At 42.8% G+C, this 26,642-nt stretch overlaps 1 protein-coding gene across 4 annotated transcripts in view; it reads right to left on the bottom strand.

The window, feature by feature from the left end:
* Positions 1–26,642, bottom strand: part of CCSER1 (coiled-coil serine rich protein 1) — a 1,413,620-nt gene that overhangs the window by 934,663 nt on the left and 452,315 nt on the right. For all 4 annotated transcript variants that reach the window (XM_063917302.1, XM_063917330.1, XM_063917310.1 and 1 more), the window contains exon 4: positions 9,775–9,865. In XM_063917302.1, coding sequence (XP_063773372.1) covers positions 9,775–9,865 — 91 coding nt within the window. The remainder of the gene's footprint in view (positions 1–9,774; positions 9,866–26,642) is intronic.

The following is a 26,642-nucleotide window of genomic DNA, read 5'->3' as shown; positions in this document are numbered from 1 at the left end:
AACGATCCCTCCCTGTACCATAGTTACTGACCCCAATTCTAATCCAGCTGAGAACCTTAATACACATGAATCCAAGCATACAGTGCATCTGGAAAGTACTCACAGCGCTTCAATTTTTCCACATTTTGTTATGTTACAGCCTTATTCCAAAATGGAATAAATTAATTTTCCCCCATTCTACACACAATACCCCATAATGACAATGTGAAAAAAGAATTTTTGAGATTTCTGCAAATTTGTTAAAAATCAAAAACTAAGAAATCACATGTACATAAGTATTCACAGCCTTTGCCATGAGGCTCAGAATTCAGCTCAGGTGCATCCTTAGGTGTACCCCTCCAATGCATAACCTAGTCCTTAGGCTGCTCCTCCATACCCCTGCCTCATGCCTCCAACATCTCTGCTTTGCTTACATACTGCCATCATGCTTCCTCCCGCTTGCTTGCACCTCATGTCATCTGTCTGTCGCCCCTCCCCACTAGATTGTTAGCTCTTCAGAGCAGGGCCCTCTTTCCTCTTGTTGCTTTCCTCTTGTTGTCAAAGCACTCTTCTCTACACATTTCACTCGCAGCTCTCTCCTACTGAGCGACCATCTTTACCCACTTTTTTTCCTGTTGGTAAAGGCTCATCTCTATCTATGGCCACCAGCCCCATGTAGTACGGTGATTACTCCCTCGTTACTTACATCTAAGCTGTATTATGTTTTGAGAATTGTGGTGCTCTTTGTTACCTGTACTCTATTTTTGTTATTTTTTTACTGTAATGCTAAGTTTTGTCTCCCTGTACTGTCCTTTGTACGGCGTTTCGAAACACTTGTGGCGCCCTATAAATAAAATGTAATAATAATAATAATCCTATTTCCACTGATCATCATTGAGATGTTCCTACAGCTTAATTAGAGTCCATCTTAAAATTCAGTTTATTGGACATGATTAGAAAGGCACACACCTGTCTATAGAAGGTCCCATACTTGACAGCGCATGTGTGAGCACAAACCAATTATGACGTCAAAGGAATTGTCTGTAGATCTCAGAGACAGGATTGTCTCGAGGCACAATCTGGGGAAGGGTACAGAAAAATATCTGATGCTTTGAATATCCCAATGAGCACAGTATCCTCCATGATCCATAAATGGAAGAAGTTTGGAACCACCAGGACTCTTCCTAGAGCTGGCCGGCCGTCTAAACTGAACTATCAGGGAAAAGAGCCCTAGTCAGGGAGGTGACCAAGAACCCGATGGTCACTCTATCAGAGCTACAGCATTCCTCTGTGGAGAGAGGAGAACCTTCCAGAAGGACAACCATCACTGCAGCAATCCACCAATCAGGACTGTATGGTAGAGTGGCCAGACAGAAGCCACTACTTAGTAAAAAGCACATGACTTGAATCTGATTGAACATCTCAGGAGAGATCTGAAAATGGCTGTGCACCGACGCTTCCCATCCAACCTGATGGAGCTTGAGAGGTGCTGCAAAGAGGAATGGGTGAACCTTCCCAGAGATAGGTGTGCCAAGCTTGTGGCATCATATTCAAAAAGACTTGAGGCTGTAATTGCTGCCAAAGATGCATCAACAAAGTATTGAACAAAGGCTGTGAATACGTGTGTACATGTGATTTCGTACTTTTTCATTTGTAATAACTTTGCAAAAATCTCAAAAAACTTATTTTACGTTGTCATTATGGGGTATCATGTGTAGAATTTTGAGGGGAAAATGAATTTATTCCATTTTGAAATAAGGCTGTAACATAACAAAATGTGGAAAAAGTGGAGCGCTGTGAATACTTTTCGGATGCACTGTACTTGCCCTCCGATGCACTCCTATATTTTGTTAGTTCTCCTGGCATCCTGGGAGAGTAGAATACCTTCCCTGATCCTGGCACATTTGAGTGGTATTTAGGATTTAAATTACAGCAACCCTAGCTTCTAATCCACAGTATTTAAAAAAAATTATGTATGGGATTAAATAAAAAGAAAACTAAAATAGAAACTGAAGGAAACGTATGAATATTATGATGACAAAATGATAAACAAAGGGTTTGTGCCACAAATATCACTGTCACCAGGGCCGTCAACAAAGGCGAGACAGCGGAGACTTCAGTCCCGGACCACCTGACAGAGAGGGGTGTCCGACCGCTCCTATCAAAAGTGAGTCCTACCACCCAATGGAGCCTGTAAATCCCCGCTAGTCCCCCTACTTAGCAGCTCCGCCCACTACCATTGCTGGCTTGTCTATATTGAGCTGCCTTAGACAGGACTAGCTAGCCCACCTGTACTCAGTATTAGCAGAAATGCTGCTCTGTCCCAACCAATGCTGAGTAATTTCCTGATTCCTGATGGGGGTCATTCCGACCGGATCTCTCGCTGCAGTTTGTCACCGCGCAGCGATCGGGTAGGAACCGCGCATGCACCAGCGCCGCAGTGCACTGGTGCATGGCTATCATTGCTGCCTAGCGATCGCCTCTGAGACAGAGGCAGTCGCTGGGCGGGAGGGGGCTGAACGGAGGTGTTAAGCTGCCATTTAGGAGGTGCGGTCTGGCCAATGCAGGTGTGGCCGGACCGTTGGGGGGACGGGCTGCGGTGGCAGCAAAGACCAACTCCCAGCCAGCCGCAGGAGCTGCGCTAGCCGGGAGTTACTCCTAAAATACAAAAGCATCGCCGCTGTTCGATGCTTTTGTATTTGTGCGGGGGGAGGGAGGGGCACTGACATGCGGGGCGGACTAGTCCTGTGCTGCGCTTCCCCCCGCATGTCAGGGAAGATGATCGTAGTTGTGCTAAATTTAGCACAGCTACGATCAACTCGGAATGACCCCCAATATCAGGATCTCCTAAGCAGTGTGTGCTGTGCTCCGTTTGGCTGAGTGACACATCACACAATTGCTATGCCCATCGGAACACAGACACGCCCACCTACATATAGTACGCTGCCGTGAAAGTGTTGCAATAAGTTGAAGTAGGAGGAGTTGGGGAGGCTGCTACTGCTGGAGACTGCAGGCAACACAGAGGAAGAGCCCGGTCAGTGTCAGTGTGTTACTGTGTGTGAGCCTGGTCATTGTCAATGTGTGTGTGTGTGTGTGTGTGTGTGTGTGTGTGTGTGTGTGTGTGTGTGTGTGTGTGTGTGTCAGGTGTGTGAGCTTGGTCAGTGTCACTGTGTGTGTATGTGTGTGAGCATGGTAGGTGGCACCGTGTGTGTGTCAGGTATATGAGCTTGATTAATGTCAGTGTCACTGCATGTGAGAGCTACTGTGCGTGTGTGTATCATGGGTATCATACAAACCTTCACTTTGAGAATATTTAATATCTGGTGGTGCCTTAAGGTTAGTATCCTCAAACCCTTTGAGTGTAACATCTGCTTTCTCTCCCTCTACCCTTCTCTTATACTACTGTATCTTTCTTGGTCAATACTACAACCTGATTCCACTGTACATACAGTAATACCGGCAATGATGGCTAAGGTAAGCTACATGTTGTCTTTAGTAGAGACAATAGCAAAATAGACAGGTAACTTTCATGCTATAATAGACTTGGCTAATGCATTTTATTCAAAGCAATGCTACACAGTGCTGAAAGTAGGGTTGTATGGGGTGGTACGGAGTACCATTAAGAAATATGGTGGTGGTACGCAGTACCACCAGCCCACTGCTGGGGCATAATTTATTAGGGGCATTTTTGTGTGTGGGACATAATATGGTGTCAGTGGCATAACTGTGTGTGGAATAATATGTATTAGGCATTACGGTGTGTGGTATAATATGTAAGGCATTACGGTGTCTAGCATAATGTGTAATGGGCATTACAGTGTGTGGCATAATGTGTAATAAGCATTACGGTATGTGGCATAATGTGTAATAAGCATTACGGTATGTGGCATAATGTGTAATAAGCATTACGGTATGTGGCATAATGTGTAACGGGCATTACAGTGTGTGGCATAATGTGTAATAAGCATTACGGTATGTGGCATAATGTGTAAGAAGCATTAAGGTATGTGGCATAATGTGTAATGGGCATTATGGTGTTTGGCATAATGTGTAAGGGGCATTACGGTGTATGGCATAATGTGGCCATGCCCCTATTGTCATGTAGCAACTCCCCTAGTTTCGTGTGACCATGCCCCCTCATGACATGTGACCACGCCTATTTTTACCATCAACACCACTAAGAAAAAATTGCATCCGTGATGCTATATCAAAGACTAGTTGCCTTTATATGGGATGGATGCCAGTATACTTTTAACATGATTTCTCATACAATCCTCTACCATATACCATAGGCTGGAGGGTTAGGACAGGCATTTCCAACCTCGGACCTTAAGGCACACTAACAGTGCAGGTTTTAGTGATATCCAGGCTTCAGCACAGATGATTACATCAAAATAACTGAGCTACTAGTTAAGTCACCTGTGCTCAAGCATGGATATCACTAAAACCTGTACTGTTAGTGTGCTTTGAGAAGTGAGGTTGGGAATGCCTGGGTTAGGACTACAGCATGCTCAACCTAGGTTGTGAGTATTGTTTTTATTCTGCTGGAGAACATTGGACGGGTAATCCATGCAGATAATGATATTTGGATAAGAGGTAAAATGTCTCTGTATCCAGTGATGGGGAACCTTGGCACTCCAGCTGTTGTTGAAGTACACATCCTAGCATTCCATGCTACAGTTTTGCTATTTGGCCATGCTAAAACTGTAGCAGGGCATGCTGGGCTGTGTCGTTCAGCAACAGCTGGAGTGCCAAAGGTTCCCCATCACTGGTAGACTGTACGGACACTAGCACAAAATTCTGGAAAAAGTTATAAAATCTGTGCAGGTATTACAAGTTCCCAAGACCAACAAATGATGGTTCTTTGAAGTGGTGGTATTCTGAAAAGATTTTATACATCAGAGGATTAATTTTGTTAGCTATTTATTTTGTGGCCCAAAAAAGACTGACTTTAGTTGGCTCACAGAACACCAAAGAGGATTCATGTCAGCCAAGTAAGCCATCCAGCAACACCAGGGCTTTAGGCCAGTACTCACCGGCAGATGTGGGGAGAGATGTGTGCTGAGCGAACCGCTCAGCACACATTTCTCCCCCGGCTCAGCACAACGCGATGTGTGCTGAGCGTGCAGGGGGAGACGGGGGGGGGGGGGGGCAGCTAATTTCACCCAGCAGGTGAAGTGAGCGACCTGCTAGATTGGCCTGCATGCAGGCCAATCTAGCACCAGCGATAGCGATGTGCGGGGCTGCACATCGCTATGAGGGGTACACACGGAGTAATCGCTGCTTTAAATCTAAGCAATCTAGTCAGATTGCTTAGATTTTAAGCAGCGATCGCTCCGTGAGTACCCCCCTTAAGGGACTGCAAGGTCTAGAGATTCTTATCAACTGCATCAACTGTGCATAGAACCCCCAAGTTACAGTAGTTAGGTCTACTATTTGTTTACACTTATCAGATTATGAAAACCAAAGAGATGTAAGCATTCTGTTTTCCAACTAGCTGAATTTTCTTGCTAGTGACAGTTCTTTGTGCATGTGTGTGAGTGCCTCTATGAGTCTGCCAGGATCCATTGCATAAAATAATTGCTCTACTGTCGTCAAGAGTGCACCCTACTTGTACTGTACTCTGTACCCATTCAAACCAGTAATCACTTCTCAGTATTGCCAGGCAAATCAGTATTAACTCAGTAAAGGATGTGCGAGGAAAACAAATTTTAGTTAATAGAAGTCTGGATTCTAGACGTGAACACTGGCATCTAACAGCTCGCAAAATAAACCATTATTAGCACACAAGTTTCTGAACATTATTATAAAAGCATGTTATTGTATTTGCTACACTAAGTGAATCCATTAAGTGGTTTTACATGAGTTCCAGTTAGAGAAATCTTAGCAAACAAGAATCAAGTACAAAGCTGCTGAATATACAGTGCGACACATAGCAAAAAGCAATAGCACCTAATGGATAGACTTAAGAAACCATTCATTTTTATGCCATGAAAGAATAATAAGAGAACATTTAGAATTGTATTTTAAATGATATATTTTTGTCAGAGGGAAAAATCATTTTATTCCAATTCACCCTATATGTGAGAGCACATTATCTGAAGAAAAAACTGTTTAAATTGTGAAAATCAAAATAACACTCGGTCGTTCTACTGCCGCATTGTAAAATGTGTAATTGGACAAAAACACATTTGGTAATATAATAATAGAACATTATTCTGCTTTGCAGCTGCTGACTAATGAAGTGAAAAGTATCCTTTAGTTTTAACATTTCCACATATTGATCATGATTATTCAGACAGCAGGCATGTTCCAGCATTGCCCATTTGTTCTAAAAGTCAAGCTCAGTGTGAAACATGCATTCATGATTTGTACTTTCAAACTTTATTTTATTTTTGTCCTAGTTGGTTGCTTGCTGTTATTTCTCTGACTGCATAGAGCACTCACGTTCCATGAACTGATGCTTTGTTGCCTGCCCGCACAAAGTGCTGAGCCATGACAGATAGCCTTGCAGTAGAAACATCCTTGGTGTAAAGCAATGCAAATGTTGTGTGAATCGTGCCCAAAGCAAAAGCTTGCGTAATTCTAAGCAGTATAAATCTACTTTGACTGTAGTCTGACAAAGCAACAATCTTTCCATAATAATGGTTTAGCTTCAACTAAGCTTAAATATGTTACTGTTGTATTTTTAGCACCATATCCTCCAGATGTATTCCTTTCATAATGAATTTCCCATTTTATTACCCCTACTGTACCAGTGTAAAATACAACTGCTAAGCTTAAGTTCCTATGTATGTAAAAGGAGCTTAAATATATATTTTTCTAATAAATTCATGATGTAGGTTGGAGGCAGAGCCAGATTATCCATAAGGCAACTAAGAGTCTCGCCTAAAGCCCAATGGGCTCAGAGGGCCGCAGATTGCTCTCACCCTCTTTACGTGTAAGTTTTGATGACAAATAAAGGAGTGAAGAGCCCCCAAACTTTTATACTCCATACAGCCCAATCGTAATCTGGCTCTGGGTAGAAGAAAGGGATAACCTACTTCTCCAAGAACAGGGCAGTTCTCCTTAAGTGGCAACATAAGATCAAACTGGACCATCATGTTCTTCAGTGCAGTCATACTTAGAAACATAGAATTTGATGTCAGATAAGAACTGCTTGGTCCATCTAGTCTGCCCTAAACACATGTACACGCACATACTTACACATTTGGATTCATTTTTATTTATTTTTTTGTGGGGTGCCAATTAACCTACCAGTATATTTTTGGATTGTAGGAGGAATCCCATGCAAGAATGGGGAGAATATACAAACTCCACACCATTAGAACCATGGTGGGAATTGAACCCATGACCTTAGTGCTGTGAGGCAGTAATGCTAACCATTACACCGTCCATCTAATATATAAAAATTAAAATTTGTCCTTCTGTATTGTATTTGAAATCCCTAGCACCCCTAGGGGGCAGGAAACAGCACAGAGTATATCAGGAGACAGCATAACTCCGGAATTGCTGGAGCAATGTACTCAAAAATTGGTGCACATATGCCTTACAATCTGGCAACAAACACTGTGGAGGAAAGACACCCTTAGCACCCCTAGGAGTGCAGCAGCAGCACTGAGTATTTCAGCAGACAACATAACTCTAGAATGCCTGCAGCAGTTTACAACAAACTTGGTACACATATGACTTACGCCTGGAAACAAACACTGTGGGGGTAAAACACCCCTAGCACCACTACGAGGTGGGACAGCAGCACAGAGTATTTCAATAGATAGCATAACTCCCGAATGCCTGGACCAATTTACAACACACTTGGTACACATATGATTTACAAGCCGGGAACAAACACTGTGGGGGAAAGACACCCCTAGCACCCCTAGAGGAGAGGCAGCAGCACAGAGTTTGTCAGCAGACAGCATAACTCTGGAATGCCTGCAGCAATTTACAAAAAACTTGGTACACATATGACTTACACTCTGGAAACAAACACTGTGGGGGTCAGATACCCCTAGCACCGCTAGGGGTGAGACAGCAGCACAGAGTATGTCAGCAGACAGCAAAACTGTGGAAGGCCTGGAGCAATTTACACCAAACTTGGTACACATCTGACTTACAATCTGGGAACAAACTATGTGGGGGTTAGACACCCCTAGCACCCCTAGGGGAGGGACAGCAGCACAGAGTATTTCAGTAGACAGCATAACTCCTGAATGCCTGGATCAATTTACAACAAACCTTGGTACACATATGACTTACAATCTGGGAACAAACACTGTGAGGGGTAGACACCCCTAGGGGTGAGGCAGCAGCACAGAGTTTTTCAGAAGACAGCATAACTCTGGAGTGCCTGAAGCAATTTACACCAAACTTGCTAAACATATGACTTACACTCTGGGAACATACACTGTGGGGTAACAGAACACTAGCACCCCTAGGGGTGGGCCAGCAGCACAGACTATATGTGGACATGCATGATATGTCAGTGATGACAGGGCTGCATGTGACAGGGCCAGTGACATGATGTGAGAAGGGGAATGCAGGTAGCATAAACCCACACACTGAGAGTTATATAGTAGAAGTAGCACGGTCCCCCAGCAGCACAGAGTATATCAGGAGATACATAATGTGCTGCGCTATATAATAAACTGTAAATAAATCGATAATTTCACAGGGGCACTGACATGATGTTAGGAGGGGAATGGAGGCAGCAGGAAGCCAGAGACTGAGAGTTGTATAGTGGGAAGAGCTAGGTCCCTTGGGGGACCAAAAAGGGGTCCGGACACTACACAAAGTGCATCAGGGAAGCAAGATATGCCTATATACTAGATCTCCAAGCAACGTAAATTAATGAACTATCATTCTAATTTACCATCCTCATCTCCTAGCGAGGCACGGGTATTCAGCTATCTACAATGTTATTTATACTGTGTGTTTAATAGTTACATTTATTTTTGTAAACAGACAATCTTAAAATCCCGGGCAACGCCGGGTACTCTAGCTAGTACATTATAAAGATGGGAGCTGGTCAGCTGATCTGGATAATTGCCAGAATTTAGCAAATAAAACTATGAAAGTGGCTTTGCACTTAATATGAAACTGATACTTTATGTAACTAGTTGCTATAGCAATACAAGTATATTTTATTATAATACCCTACCCGGTTGTGTGCTAAAATTTTTACAAGCTGTGGGCCTGATTCAGAGATGTACACAAATCCGATGTTCATGTAGTTGATAAGTTATCGGCTGACTGCACAATGCGTCTAAGTGATGGCACGTGTGCAGTGATAGTTCTGCGATGGTAGTTGCAGAGAGGATTTATTAACAAAGTGATTGGCAGTCAGGGAGCCTTTGGGGTGGTAATGGGGGAGTAGTGGCAAAAATGCATCCCACACACAACTGCAATGGCTCTGGCATCTTACTTCCTGTGGCCACGCTGCGCGACCGTAGGACTACTCAAAACTTCAATAATCGACTGATCTGCGAACATCGCTACATCTTTATACGCAGCCACTGGGAATTGCAAAGCCGCTGGCGAGTTTCTAAATACAAATCACAGCAGCTGCAATTTGCATATTTTCACACAGGATCAAAACTGTGACTGCATTAACGTACATATCTGAATCAGGCTCTGTATCAAGGATGAGACTATTATAGTTGAACTTTTTATTGATTTCGAGCAGACTGTTAAATGATAGGCTATTCACTAGATGACTATTTAGCAAATGTCATATTGATTGCGGAACACATACAGTACAGTGACATTAGAAATCCATTTTGCTTTTCTGCTTACCACGCCGAAGCTGCTGCTCTTCTGTAAACTCCAGGTCAAGCATGAGATCATCTTCATCCAATTCACAAGACCCCAAATTGTTTAACACATCCTGGTGAGAGAGACAAGAAGATGTTAAAACATCCAAAGAAGCTTAAGCTGGCCTCACACCTTTTACAAATAGTCAGATTTTGCATTAACGCTGTCACTGGGGCTCCAGCAACGCGGTAACAAAAATCTTTTTTCTGGATACAGATGCATTACACTATTTTATACAAGCAAAAATAGGATCAGCATAACAAAATGACACAATATATATTTGGGGACAATGTACTCTAAAAAGGTTATATTTACAGTTACAGTTGTATTCACGTGGCACCGTGCCAGATGTGTCTGTGTAACAATGAAAATCCCAGTCGTTGTTTCTAGAAGTTTATCTCTGATGTGCTGAGGACATACAATACTGCATCCAGTTCATTTGGAGTCCACACAGTCAGACTACTGTCATACATTAAAGTTTTTTTTATAATTCAATTTCAAAAATTAATTAAAAAAGAGTGAATAATCGATTAGCTAAAGCAAGAGGAAAAAATAGATATGGCCACAAAACGTAACATCATACTACATTTACAAATAATTTATGAAATGTTACAGACTATGGGTCTAATTCATGTTTCTAAGTAAAGCAAAATAAGCAAGTCACTTTGTATCTGGAACAAACCATGCTGCAATAGAAGGGAAGCAAATACATTTATATTACATAGTAACAGAGGGGCAGATTTATTAAGCTCAGTGAAGTGATAAAGAGGAAGGTGATAAAGGACCAGCCAATCAGATCCTAACTGTCATGTTACAGGCTGGGTTTGAAAAGTGACAGTTAGGAGCTGATTGGCTGGCCCTTTATCACCTTTCACTTTATCACTTCACCAAGCTTAATAAATATGCCCCAGAGTAACATGCATAGTAACATAGTAACATAGACACTTATTCTCCCTCGTGGGGGCCCACGACCCCCCTGGAGGGAGAATAAAATACGTGCCCGTAGCGTGGCGAGCGCAGCGAGCCCGCAAGGGGCTCATTTGCGCTCGCCACACTGTCGGTAAGCCGGCGGTCGGGCTCCCAGCGCCGGTATGCTGGTCGCCGGGAGCCCGACCGCCGGCATACCGTAGTGAACCCTTTTAAACTTATCAATTGAGTCAGCTACTGTAAAACAACCTTCACCGGCAGAGAATTCCATATCTTTACAGACCTCATTGAAGAAACCCTTCTTTCGCTGGGTGTGAAAGGTCCTCTCCTCTAACTTTAGGGGGTGGCCACACGTTGTGCGTTCAGTTCTCTCGATAAACAACTCACTGGACAATTCCCTATATTGCCCCTCCATATATTTATAATATTTATCATATCTCTTAGTCGCCTTTTTTGTAATGTAAACATATCTAACCTGTTTCGCCGTTCCTTATAGTCCAACAACTCCAGTGCTGCAAGTATCGTGGTACGGGGCGGCACAGCGTACCGGTAAGAAATTCCAAGTGGGGACGCAGCACCACCGGCAGCCACCTTGCAGACACCATGTCAGAGAGAGGAGAGCGCAGCATGCGCCTTTCCTCTCCTGCCCCTCTCCTGCCTCCGGTGACTGGCGACTTCTCCCCCTCTGCGGGCGGCGGAGGCGTGTATTACACAAACGCTGGTTCATGAGCCAATCAGAGCTCGCGGACTGGCAGCCAATCAGGAGCTGCCGCCGGATGCGAGCTGTGATTGGCTCGCGGACCAGCACCAGATCTGAAATACAGGATGCTGCCGCAGGAGGAGGCCGGACTGAGGGCAGGAGAGGGGCAGGAGAGGCGCGTGCTGTGCTCTCCTCTCCCCGACAGCAGCAGCAGCAGACAGTGCCGGCCCCAGGCAGCAGCAACAATGGTGAGTTGCACTGCTGGGGGCATATCTGATACTGTGGGGGCATATCTGGCACTATGTGGGCATGTGTATCTGGCACTGTGGGGGCATATCTAGCACTGTGGGGGCATTTGTATCTGGCAACATGGGGGCCTATCTGGCATTGTGGGGGCCTATTTGGCACCGTGGGGGCATATCTGGCACTGTGGGAGCATATGTGTATCTGGCACTGTGGGGGCATATCTAGCACCATGGGCGCATATCTGGCACTGTGTGGGCATATGTGTATCTGGCACTGTGTGGGCATATCTGGCACTGTGTGGGCATATGTGTATCTGGCACTGTGCAGGCATATCTGGCACTATTGGGGCATATGTATATCTGGCACTATTGGGGGCATATGTGTATCTGGCACTGCACTATTTGGATCATTTGTGTAGCTCTTCTCTGAACTTTTTCGAGCTCAAATAAGTCTTTTTTACAGTGTGGTGCCCAGAACTATACACAGTATTCCAAATGTGGCCATGCCAACGATTTATATAGTGATAGGACCAGGAGCAGATCTAGGCACGGGGAAAGCAGGGCAGGCGCCCAGGGTGCTTCGGCCCACGGGCGCTGCCGCAGTTACCCCGCAGGTGCACGCCACCTACCCGCACCCTGCATCCCACACTCCGGATGCAGCGGGCGCCCACACTGCCCACGGCGCTTGCTGCAGCTGGAGTGTGGGATGCGAGGTGCGGGTGGGTGGCTCCATTTTCAGACAGACACAAGAGGTCATAATTGACCTCTAGTGTCTTTGCGGCACTGCTATGGGAGAGGTGTCATGACGTCTCTCCCATAGGGAGGAGCCAGTGGCGACCAGAGATGGAGCAGCAGTGGCAGCAGCAGTCGGGAAGCAGGAGAGGGGCTGGTGAGTATTGCTTTTTTTTTGTTTGTTTGTAAGCGGAGTGTGGTATGTGGGGTGCGGGTGGGCGGCTCCATTTTCAGACAGACACTAGAGGTCATAATTGACCTCTAGTGTCTGTGCGGCACTGCTATGGGAGAGGTGTCATGACGTCTCACCCATAGAGAGGAGCCGGCGGCGGCCAGAGACGGAGCAGCAGTGGCACCAGCGGTCGGGAAGCAGGAGAGGGGCTGGTGAGTATTGCTTGTTTTTGTTTTTTTGTAAGCGGCGCTACAAGGAGCATCTCTACTGGCAGAACATCTAATGGGGGCATCTCTACTAGGGGCACATCTAATGGGGCAAATCTACAGGGAGCATCTCTACTGGGGTCACATCTAAGGGGGCATCTCTTCCTGGGGCACATCTACTGGGGGCATAATTACTGGGGGCAAATCTACAGGGGGCAAAACTACAGGGGCCACACCCCTTCCCTATGAAGCCATGCCACAATTTTTTACACGAGCCATCAATGCGCACTAACCATGTTATACCTGTTGGGGGGAGGGGCAAAGGAAACTTTCGCCCTGGGCGCCACAAGGTGTAGAACCGGCCCTGGTTAAGACTATACTTTCATCCCTCGTCTCTAGCCCCCATTTTATGAATGTTAATACTTTATTTGCCTTTGCTACTGCACACTGAGTACCCCCAAATCTTTATCCATAACCGATGCCCCTACCATTTCCCCATTTAATTTATAAATTGCATGTTTGTTCTTTGTCCCAAAGTGCATAACTTTACATTTCTCATTATTAAACCTCATACTCTGCTTTGTGGCCCAAATTTCCAATTTGATTAAGTCATTCCGTAGACAGCCAACATCTCTATCTGATTTGATTATTTTACACAGTTCAGTGTCATCAGTGAAAATGGAAACTTTGCACTCAAGACCACATCCCAGGTCATTTATAAATATGTTTAAAAGAAGAGACCAGAGTACAGACCCTTAAGTACCCACTTAATACTCTGGCTGAGTTGGAGTACTTACTATTGACCACAACTCTCTGTTCTCTATTTTCCAACCAATTTTTTACCCAAGTACAAATTGTGTTACCTAGACTAAGCTCTCTTAATTTATCTCAACATCATGTGCTGCACCGTATCAAAGGCTTTAGCAAAATCTAAAAATACCATATCCACTGCATTACCCTGGTCAAAGTTCGCACTTACTTCCTCACAGAAGCTTTTTACATTTGTTCAGAGCCATAACTAGACATTTTGGTGCCCTGTGCCAGAGAGAGAATTGTTGCCTCCTCCCCCCCTTCATTTTTTTCAATAGGGACATAAGGCACATGCCTCGTGGGGAATGGCATGACAAGATTGATCCCACAGAAAGGCCATGCTATGATGCCCCTTCCCACATTTTATATATAAAATGTGAGCGTTCGCTGTTATTCAGTTACAATACTTTTTATTAAATAATAAATTTCGACAAACTGCCATACCCAGGATTCAAACCTATAACCTGTTGCATTCTTACCAAACACCCTACTCATTGAGCTATTTGATCCTGCGTAAAAAGTATGAACATTATATGATGCTACTGGTACTTTGTAAAAAAAATAATCAGCATTGCAAATGAGCTGATCTATGTAGTGTGCAGCCACACATCTAATCTCTTGCAGCTACACACTTCATAGATCTGCTCATCCACAATGCTGATCATTTTTTCACAGAGTACAAGGTAAGCTTCAAATAGTTAGAATTCTCTAGCTTATCCACCTTTCTATGCGAGGGCAGATAGCTCAATGAATAGAGTGTCTGACTGCAATGCCACAGACAATGGTTCGAATCCTGTGTATGTCAGCATCTTTAAATTTAATAAAGGCAGTGTGATTGAATAACCAAAAAAATCTCAAGTTGAGTTCATGAATGTTTTATAGGTATTAGCGACAGAAGGGGTCAGGGTAGGAGACAGTGAGTGTCAGGAGATACTGGGCTTCAAAAAGGAGGGAAGCTGCAAGTGAAAGTAATTAAAACAGATAATTGAGAAATGCCGCCAGAGGCAGAACTCTGGGAGGCAACGGAGTCAGCTGCCGCCGGGCTCCTGCTTTGAAGGGGGGTACCTCTCCTCCTGTTCCGTGTGTTCAGTGACATTAATCAATTAAGTTAAATGACAGCAGCCGGTATCTCTTCCGTAGCCAACTTCCCCAATAGTCACTACACCTTACAAATCACACCCTCTTTATTATAGATACACTGGTAGCAGATACCTAACTGATGAAGCTATTTGCCTCTATAAAGGAAGCATGAGAATTCTAACTATATGAAATTATTTATCAGACAATTACAAGTAATTTCATATACTGTACTTAGAATTCTCATACTTCCTATGCATGAGCAGATATCTCCATCAGTAAGGTGCATGCTTCCAGTGTAATAGGTTGTAGGTTCTAATCCTGGATATGACACTTGCAAATTAATTGTCAGATAAATAATCAGCATTGTGAGTGACTGAGTAGATCTATGTAGTGTGTGGCTGGACCCCTACATAGATCTGCCTAGTTGCAACGGTTTTGAAGTAGCTTCATAAAGTTAGAATCTGCAGGCTTGCTATGCAGGAGCAAATATATATATGGGGGGGGGGGCACCAATATTTTTCTTGCCTCCGGGCAACTGGGACAAACCAACTGAGTGTCGCTAACAGCGCCCCCTGTCCTGCAGCGCTATGTGCGGTGCCCCCTCCGCACACTCCTAGTTACGGCCTTGAGTTTGTTTGACATGATCTATTCCTCACAAACCCATGCTGGTTCATAGTAATAATCTTGCAGGACCCTAAGTATTCCTGAATGCTATCTCTTAATATACATACTAAAATTTTCCCCACTATAGATGTCAGACTTACTGGTTTATAATTTCCAGGATGGGTTTTGCTTCCATTTATAATAAAAGGAACTACATCTGCTATTCACCAGTCCCTTGGAACCAATCCAGATGTAACTGAATCACTGAAGATTAAATAAAAAGGCCCTGCTATTTCTGAGCTTAGCTCCATTAAAAGCCTTGGTGAAATCCATCCAGGCCAGGAGATTTGTTAAGTCTCTCACAGACTAAATCTTCGCTCAACCGAATATTGAGTAATGGGGGCATTATAATTTACGTTATTATACAGTATTCCCACCATCTTGTCCCATCTAGTAAAAACCAATATAAACATTAATTAATTTTTTTTGCTTTTTCCTTGTCGTCAATAATCAGAACACCCATCTCACTTTTAAATGGTCCTAAATTATCCTTTTTTAGAACCTTTTGGGATTTGTTTTGCTTTCCTTTGCAATTTGCTTCTCATTATCTTTTTTCGCAGTTCTGATTTCCTTTTTACATTTTTTATCACATTCCTTATAATAGAGGAATGACACCACATTCCCATCTGACTTGAATGTTTTAAAAGCACGACTCTTTTTTCCATTTCTACTCTTATCTTCCTGTTAAGCCACATCGGTTTTAACTTTGTACACTTGCCTTTGTTGCGCATGGGTATGAACTCGTGTATATTTTTCTAGCAACAATTTAAAAGCGTCCCACATTTCAATAGTGTTCCTACCCTTAAACAATGTGTCCCAATCTATGTCCTTTAGGGCATTCTTATGCATAGTAAATTTTGCCTTCCTAAAATTAAACGTTTTAGTTGAGCTCTTACATTTCTGCTTTTGGAACCTTATTTCGAATAAGACCATATTATGATCGCTGTTACCCAATGTCTCCCTTACCTTGATATTTGATATTAGCTCCACATTATTTGTTGGTACTAGGTTCAGTATTTTCCTATTTCTAGTTGGTTCCTCAATTACTTGGGAAAAATAGTGATCTTTTATTAAGGTTAAAAACTTATTGCCTTTAGCTGTATCACATGACTCCATTATCCAGTTGTGTCTGGGTAATTGAAATCCCCCATAATTAACACTTCCCCCATTCTTGCAGCCTTCTCTATTTGCTGTAAAAGTTGCACTTCCTCAGTTACACTAATATCTGGTGATTTATAGCATGTCCCTATTAGTAGGGTTTTTTTTACATTTACCTCCACTTGATATTTCCACCCATAATGACTATATTATCCCCTATACCCTCAAAAATAATTACCTTTACATAAGGTTTTAATAATGGTTTGAAATAGAGACATACTCCTTATCCCCTTTTGTTTGCCCTGTCTCTCCTCAAGAGGGTATATAAGTTTACTGCCCAGTCACAAGACCATCCCACCACTTTTTTCAGTAATACCTATATCATATTGCTTGCTCATTGCTACCACTTCTAATTCCCCCATTTTATCCGATAGGCGTCTTGCATTTGCCAACATACATTTTAGTATATTCTTGTTTTGGTAGTATCTGTTTCCTTGTATGTTGATTACTTGATTTATTATTTATGACAGTCCTTCCCCAAACCCCCCTGTCCTCCCTCATTATTCTTTATACACCCCTCTTTACTGCTTTCACTGAACATCCTATAATTTCTTGCTATTCCCATCCCCACCTAGTTTAAAATCTCCTTCAACCTTCTAACCATCCTTTCCCCAAGCACTGCTGCCTCCTCCTCATTCATGTGCAATCCATCAGGACAAAGACCGAGAAATCAGCCCAATGTTCCAAGAAATCAAAACCCTCCTCCGTACACCAATCTCTTAGCCATTTATTAACCTCCCTAATCTCCCTCTGTCTCCCTGGGCTAGCATGTGGCACAGGTAATATTTCAGAGAATATTACCTTAGATGTCTTTGCCTTAAGTTTACGGCCTAAATCTCTGTAATCACTTTTAATGACATCCCATCTACCTTGTTTGTTTGTGCCGATGTGCACCAAGACCGCCGGGTCATTTCCAGCCCCTCCCAACAATCTGTCTGCCTGGTCTGCAAAGTGCCGTACCCGAGCACCCGGAAGACAACACTCTGGGCCTAATTCAGACCTGATTGCTAGCAGGCGATTATTGCACTGCTACGATCAGATAGTCGCCGCCTACTGGGGGGAGTGTATTTTAGCTGTGCAAGTGTGCGAACGCATGTGTAGCAGAGCTGTACAAACAGAACTTGTGCAGTCTCTGCACAGCCCAGGACTTACTCAGCCGCTGCGATCACTTCAGCCTGTCCGGGACCGGAATAGACGTCAGGAACCCTCCCTGCAAACGCTTGGACACGCCTGCAATTTTCAAACCACTCCCTGAAAATGGTCAGTTGCCACCCTCAAATGCCTTCTTCCTGTCAATCTCCTTGCGATCGCCCCCGTGCGAATGCATTCTTCGCACAAAGCCATCGATGAGCGGCTATCCGCTTTGTACCCGTGCGATGAGCCTGCACATTGCGGTGCATGTGCAGTTTAGACCTAATCGCACACTGTACGAAAACGTAGCCTAGCGATCAGGTCTGAATTACCCCCTCTGTACGATGATCACGGTCCCGATCACAATGATACAAGAATCCCCTACCACCACAATCTGGCTAGGTTCCTCAGTTACAACTGTCCGCTCTGTGACAGAGGGACCGTTCCTCTGATTTCCGTTGGTAGCTTTTAGATTTTGGATATAGAGCCATGCTGCTTTAAAGAAAAATAATTGATTATTCATGCAATGTCTCTGAGTGTTACTTGCAATCCAATCACAAACCTGAGTTTTACTAGCAACCAAACCACTGTAAAAAAAATCAGTTTAGAAGATGCCAATAAAGACTCTGCCTATTTTTTTACATGTGCAGAATAGAATAGAATAGAAATCACCAAATTTTTCAAGCAGTGGTTCTGCAAACTGCCAGAAAACCACAGGTTGGGACAGGTGATATAGCTCCAAAAGCAACCTGTTCGAAAAGCAATATTAGTTGCAGCATTGTGTTGTGGGAAAGGTGCCGTGATGAAGTGAATCATATTGAATTGCCCGTTTCACAGGAAAAGTCTGTGGCATGCAGGAGTATTACCCTCTCTCCCAGGAGCTGGGGTAACTAGCCCAAATTCGTGGTATTTGGGGAGAATAGGCAAATATGCTAGATGCTGTCTGTATCGTATGTGCCACTAGAATAGTCTCTGCATTGAACAATGTGTTTTATTAAGTATAGCTCTTAGACATAATTTTCCATAGATTTGTTACAGTCCATTGTTTTTGCAATGCCCATATTTCCATTGTAGCACACTTGTAGAAGAGTCTGGGACACTTTTATGTGCATGCACACCAGACCAGAAGTTGCCAGTCCTTTCCTGTGTTCAAAGCATAGATAGCTTCTAACTACCAATATGGCTGCTCTGTAAACATGTATGCATTGCTAAACTATTGCAGAAATCTTAATACAGGTTGAGTCTCCCTTATCCAAAATGCTTGGGACCAGAGGTATTTTGGATATGGGATTTTTCCGTATTTTGGAATAATTGCATACCATAATGAGATATCATGGTGATGGGACCTAAATATAAGCACAGAATGCATTTATGTTACATATACACCTTATACACACAGCCTGAAGGTCATTTTAGCCAATATTTTTAATAACTTTGTGCATTAAACAAAGTGTGTGTACATTCACACAATTCATTTATGTTTCATATACACCTTATACACACAGCCTGAAGGTCATTTAATACAATATTTTTAATAGCTTTGTGTATTAAACAAAGTTTGTGTACATTGAGCCATCAGAAAACAAAGTTTTCACTATCTCACTCTCACTCAAAAAAGTCCGTATTTCGGAATATTCCGTATTTCGGAATATTTGGATATGGGATACTCAACCTGTAATGTATTGTCAACTTGAAATGTACATTTGTTCTGACTATCTCATTGCTTATTCTTCTCTTCCAACTCTTGGTTTTGTATTCCAGTTACATGTAACAACTATTTAAAAAAATAAAAAAAAATAAAAGACTTCCAAAGACCTTACTATATGCATACATCCCAAAATGGGCAGTACTGATTTGGGGACACTGCTCTACACTGCTATACGATAGTATATCTGTAACTTCAACCATGCACAGCTGTGCATGTCAGCTGTGCGTTCCAATACTCAAAGCGTTCCTTCTCTAAGCGTCTTGAAAATGAACAGTTAAAAAAACAGATCCTGCATTGGACTGAACTTAACCATCTTCCTTTTTCTTCTCATCCTCAGGTATGTTCAAATCTCCCCATGTAATCTGCCTATTGCTATCTGCACCTATGCAAATCATCTATATTCCAAATGTATGTTCAAATCTCCCCATGTAATCTGCCTATTGTTATCTGCACCTATGCAAATCATCTATATTCCAAATGTATGTTCAAATCTTCCCATGTAATCTGCCTATTGTTATCTGCACCTATGCAAATCATCTATATTCCAAATGTATGTTCAAATCTCCCCATGTAATCTGCCTATTGCTATCTGCACCTATGCAAATCATCTATATTCCAAATGTATGTTCAAATCTCCCCATGTAATCTGCCTATTGCTATCTGCACCTATGCAAATCATCTATATTCCAAATGTATGTTCAAATCATTTGTTAGACAGTTTTGTGATTTATGCTTTTGTTTGTAATTTAAAATATCTGCGTTTCAAAGCTTGGTTAGTGCCGCATATTCAATTAAGGCTCACTGGGCTGGTGTTTGTTTAGTCAATCACTGTGTAATGTAACACCTTTGATTAGTGGGATATTTGCCTCAGCTGTAGTTGGGTCAATTTCCCATAGTATATCTATAACTTCAACCATGCACAGCTGTGCATGTCAGCTGTGCGTTCCAATACTCAAAGCGTTCCTTCTCTAAGCGTCTTGAAAATGAACAGTTAAAAAAACAGATCCTGCATTGGACTGAACTTAACCATCTTCCTTTTTCTTCTCATCCTCAGGTATGTTCAAATCTCCCCATGTAATCTGCCTATTGCTATCTGCACCTATGCAAATCATCTATATTCCAAATGTATGTTCAAATCTCCCCATGTAATCTGCCTATTGTTATCTGCACCTATGCAAATCATCTATATTCCAAATGTATGTTCAAATCTCCCCATGTAATCTGCCTATTGTTATCTGCATCTATGCAAATCATCTATATTCCAAATGTATGTTCAAATCTCCCCATGTAATCTGCCTATTGCTATCTGCACCTATGCAAATCATCTATATTCCAAATGTATGTTCAAATCTCCCCATGTAATCTGCCTATTGCTATCTGCACCTATGCAAATCATCTATATTCCAAATGTATGTTCAAATCATTTGTTAGACAGTTTTGTGATTTATGCTTTTGTTTGTAATTTAAAATATCTGCGTTTCAAAGCTTGGTCAGTGCCGCATATTCAATTAAGGCTCACTGGGCTGGTGTTTGTTTAGTCAATCACTGTGTAATGTAACACCTTTGATTAGTGGGACATTTGCCTCAGCTGTAGTTGGGTCAATTTCCCATAGTATATCTATAACTTCAACCATGCACAGCTGTGCATGTCAGCTGTGCGTTCCAATACTCAAAGCGTTCCTTCTCTAAGCGTCTTGAAAATGAACAGTTTAAAAAAACAGTTGAACAAACATTGAACAGCATCAAGAAAGAAATCTGGAACATTATGTGGCCTCTCCTCACCTCTGCCATGAGAACACCAGGACCAATGCCTACTACTTCTGTGTCCAAGAACATCATGACTGCCCCCGGGTCTACCCCTCAAGCTCAGCAGGGAAATGAGGGACGTGCCCATCAGGACCAGACTTTGCTGGGTCAGTTCTATTGGACATTAGTGTGCACCCCACATTCTCACACCCACCCGCACTGCTCTCATGAGACCAGGACATTTATCTTTTTCACAAAATAATGTTAGTACAGTTTTCCTGCAAATGTGTATTTCTCTTCTCTTTCTTCTTACACGGTACTTCCACCCCACTGTGTACTATTCCCGTAATGTGTACCTCCATTGGTTGCACACCCTGCCAGCAGTAACCTATGCAGTGCGCCCCACATGGCTGCCTCGGATGGTTGCCCTGTGGGCGGGGTGTGCTTCATTTGGATCTTTCCATGCAGGGTAAAGCATACTCCTACACACGTGTCAGTTCTCCCATACATGCATTTGGCCCCTGTATGGCTCATCTCCCACTGTGTAACCTTGTAGTGCGCCCAACATGGCTGCCTTATCTGGTGCGCTTGTGGATGGGATGAAAAATGCGTGGACCTGATTTTTTTTATTGGAACCCTACTCTGAACTTAAGGACTCTGCAATCTCCCCATTTTGTGTTCTCTTCTAGGGGTGGACTATTCCACCTTGGGTAATCCTACGCAGTGCGCCTAAGATGGCTGCCGCACCTGGTGCCTTGTGATGGTGGAATACACAACCCCTGGAGGTTATTACTCAAAATGCCTACACCAATCATGCATTATTCTTTCTGTGTCTTTGTGGTTTATCTTTTGATGTAATACTTAAATCTTCTGTATTATGTGCATTGTGTGAGTTCTAGTTGGCGCCGCGGATGGCTGCCTCGGTGCTGCTCTGCCAAGCAGCCTTAGTTTTTAGTCTTAAATGTATAATATGTCTACTGTACAGTTGCATATGTGCAGTATGAACTCATATGTGTAATGTTTGTAATGTATGCTACGTTTTTTCCTCCATGTTGCTGCTTGGCGATGCATTGTACCACAAAGAATTCCTAGTGTACGTGAGTACACCTGGCCAATAAAGCTGATTCTGATTCTGATTCTACACGTTTGTCCTGGAAGTTGGAAAGTGCCTCTAGTGTACAGTTTGTATAGATTTAGTGGTGCTTTTGTAGAATGAGAGGGTGACTAGGGACAGCCTAGCACTTAAGAAGGGGTTGGGTATGGGTAGCCATACTGATGCCGGGATCCCTTGCGGGCTCGCTGCACTAGCCACGCTGCGGGCTCGGTGGTGAAAGCAGTTCTATTTCCACTCTATGGGTGGACACCCACGAGTGGGAATAGTCCCTATTAGTCAGCATGCTGACTGTTGGGATTTTGAGGTGTCGGGATGTAGGCGTCAGTATTGAGCCTGGTGTTCTCCTGACCGCCGGTGACATAACGACATCCCTTTCAGAAATGCTAAGCACGCCCGCCTGTGACATGGCTATATCTCCTATGATGCAGTCAAGTACCTGTGTCCCGATTCGGCCTTCCCTACTATATATGCCCTGAAATAAGTGAAGAAAGAAAAAAAAAAAGCTTCAAGTATTCTAAGCATACAAAATACTATAAAATGACGGGCAGTACAAACTTACTACAAATACAAATTAAGTGTATTTTTATGCAAGAACAGATAGTAATAACAAGACTTCATTAGAAAATGATACATCACTAGGAATCTACACTGTGGTAAATATTGATTTATATATTTATTGCACAAGAAAAGACACCAGGATGGGTCATGAAATCCAGAGCATCGAGAAAAAAATCTAAGTTTCTCTTACGTTTTCCTAACACTTACTTTAGTTCTCATAATAATCTTCCACGCTGAGATTCTGGCCATCTACTAACATATGATAAATACAGTTCTGAACACAATGGCCCAGCTGTGGCAGTTTTACAATCATTTTATGGATTACATAGAAACAAAGTCATGTTATTTCATTAATATAAAGATATGTTATTAATAAAACAGTAGAATTTTCTTTGCCGGCTAACTAGTTATTAACTCATATATTTTCTATATACTTCAAATGATATCAGGCACTTGTTTTTTTTTTCTTAATAATCTTTGAGAATATCCTTGTGGAATATGTATTCTGCTGCAGAGGTTGAAATTCTCCTACTAATATATGCAAGTTTTTTTTCTCCACTTTGTAAACAGATTTCTAATTAGATGGAAGTTCATTTATCTGAATTGAAGACAACTGCAAGTTATAGCATAGCTATGTAGCATATAAGCACTCATTATTAAAAAGGAATCATTAACAGAACAGTGGATTCCGGCGTCCGTATTCCGACTGCCAGGATCTCGAACACCAGTACCCTGGATGGATCCCCTTGTATTCTGTATTATATTGTCATAATAACAGGTGCAAGTACAACCAGTTTTATCAGTAAATAGCCATCTTGTCTACAATCAGAATGTCTACAAGCAGCATGTGGTCCCTGGAACACCCACATCGTTCAACACACGCTACTTAAAGCATATATTTTTCTGCTGCTTAAAAGTGCTTGAATTACAATATATTTCAGTACTAATGCATATATACAAAGTTTTGTACATACTGTACATTTACTTTTGTATTATTTGCAGGAATGCTCTGGTAAACATACGCATTTTTCAAGACCACATACGGCCAAACTCCGGCCAACTCTACAGTAGGCCCTGTATTTGTAAAAGAAAACATTTGGACAATCTGAAAGATCAATGTAGAATTAAGTTAAAATATAATTAAGATGGAATTATTATTTAAGCATGTCATTTTCAATAATACACAAAAATATATATTTATATTATATTTTGGATCTGTCATTTGCTGGGCCACTAACTATTGTGCCCTGTATTGCAGGTGTTTTCCCTCTGTCTTTCCCCAACTCCCCATTCTGTCCCAGCCACTCCTGTTCATCTGTCTCTCTCATATCCCCCCTTTCCCTCTCCCCATACTTGCCTACTCTCCTGCAAATGGGGAGTCCCCCGGACCCAAAGAGCAGTAGGTGATCCTCCCGCATTTCGCCATCTTCCTGGTGAAATGGGGAGGACAGGGAGGATAATTCCAGGAATCTGGGTACATTGGGAAGGGGTAGAGCAAACATGAAGTGATTCTCATAAGGCCTAATGATGCACCTGGCTCTACCCCCATCATATGTCATCTGCATCTCCTATGTGAGCTTCAACAAAGGTAGGCAAGTATGCCCTTCCCCCTTGTCTATCTGTCTATCTCTCTCGTCTCTGTCCCCCCTACCCAATCTGTCTCTGTCATCTCTTCACCCCTTATATTATCTCTCAACTTCATCTCTGTCCCAATCCTTCTGTTCTTCATCAGCCTGTCTCTCTCTCTTGTCTCTCTAAACCACATCCCCATCTCACTCACTCACTCACTCACTCTCTGAAATGTATCAAACCTTCTAAAGAGGAAAAGTGGATTTATCATACCAATCAATCAGTTTTTAGCTAGAACTAATCAAGTACATTCTATAAAATGATCGCTAGAATCTTATTGGTTGCTGTAGGTAACATATTTACCTGTCCTCTTTAGAATGTTTGAAGCATCTTCCCCTTAGTCAACTCTAGACACTGTGGGGCTGATTCTGAGTTTGTAGTAAAGCAACAAAATCAAGTAACTTTGCACCTTCGTAAAACCATATTGTTCTACAGGTGGGGAAAATATAAAATGTGCAGAGTGATTTAGATTTGGGTGGGATGTGTTCAAATCCAAATCTAAATGAAGCTGTCCAACAATTGTGGGATACATACAATGCAGCCAGTTTTTACCATGCATGCAAAAATAATAAATGTATTTGCACCACTTGCAGGGCAGCATGGCTAGTCCTGGGGAAAGTTACTTATTCCCCTTTCACACACAGCCTTCTACCCGGGTTTTTGCCGGGCTCGCAGCTTTACCCAGATCTCGGCTATGTGTGAACAGACCCAACCTGGGTCATACAGTATGTACTAGGTCCGCGACCTTGCTTAGTACTTAGCTGTCTGTAGTGTGAAAGGCATTACCCAGGTCATGATGACCCAGGACATGCCTAAAAGGAGTTTATTGGTGGGAACAGTAGAACTTGGAGACATCATCTCCAAGCGCCACCTGTAAACAATAAGACCTGAGTCACCAGGTCCGGTGTGAATGGTGACCACCGATGGGTGAAAGGGGGTAAGTACTAAAACTCTGGCTTCAACCCGTGCTCAGTGTCCTTTGTCCAAGACGAGTTAAAGCTGGGGTTTATGTGTGAAAGGAGTATTACTCTTTTTATTTGTTCCCAACTCAGAATTAGCCCCAGCGTGTGAGTTGAAGGCGTATCTGGATTTGTGTGTAGTACATTCTTAAGTGTGCAAAAAATCCAGGGGGCCTGCACTGAGTAACAAGGAGATATACCTACATCTACAGTATATATTCTGGTCATCCTCCACAGGTTAAGAACCACTGTGCATATTCTTGTTTGCTATTGTGCTTTCTAGGTCTCCTGTTTCATGTTCTTGTTTTTTTCAGGTATGTGACTATAAATGTATACTATACTATACCTATACTATATATATTCTGGATGTAGTATGGTATGCCGGAGGCCGGGCTCCCGGCGACCAGCATACCAGCGCCGGAAGCCCGACCGCCGGCATACCGACAGCGTGGGGAGCGCAAATGAGCCCCTTGCGGGCACGGTGGCGCGCTACGCATGTCGCGCTATTTTATTCTCCCTCCAGGGGGGCGTGGACCCCCACGAGGGAGAAAAGTGTCGGTATGCCGGCTGTCGGGATTCTGGTGCCGGTATACTGTGCGCCGGGATCCCGACAGTCGGCATACTGAAGACCACCCATATATTATATGGCATGTGTGGTTTACAATGTTTTCTGTAACTTTGAATTTCTACATAACAGTCCTTTAAAATTAGTGTTTTTGTTTTATTTTTTCACTTTCAAGAGTTATCAGTATGATAACCATGACAAATATAGCACAACACTTTTCCCTGACTACATAAATGCTGTTTGTTTATTATACAGAGTGAGCGGAACACTCTACAAAGTGAGTTTTGAACATTTGTGTTGGGGATAAACAAACAAAGGCAAATGTATTTTAATGAGTGCAGCCATAGCTCGGAGAATCTCAGCAGTAACTTCAATGACATTACTGTTCTGGGTACCTCTTGCTGCCTTTAGTTCATTCTGCTCTCCAGTGCTTCTGGTATTTTAAGTTTTATCTGCACAGTCAAAACACTGCACCTTCATATTCCACCAGGAATAGCTTTGCAAACCTGAATACAAATGTATGTAAATACAGAGCCAGAAGTGTTATTCACTCTGGAGGACATATTATGGATTTTGTGAGACTAAAATGATTCATATATGCCACTTGAGCACAAAAGTTCACCAGTCTGAAAGATGTTTCTAATAGACACAGTCCCAAGACCCCTCCACCCACACAATAATGCATTGTTCTGTTTCAGCTTCTCAATACCGCCAAGAACATACAAGCCTTTTTTATTTCAAATAGTG

The sequence above is a fragment of the Pseudophryne corroboree genome, chromosome 1 (assembly GCF_028390025.1).
Source record: "Pseudophryne corroboree isolate aPseCor3 chromosome 1, aPseCor3.hap2, whole genome shotgun sequence".
NCBI classification, from domain to species: Eukaryota; Metazoa; Chordata; class Amphibia; order Anura; family Myobatrachidae; genus Pseudophryne; species Pseudophryne corroboree.
The sequence above is the reverse complement of the archived record's forward strand: the minus strand, read 5'-3'. Positions and strand labels throughout refer to the sequence as shown.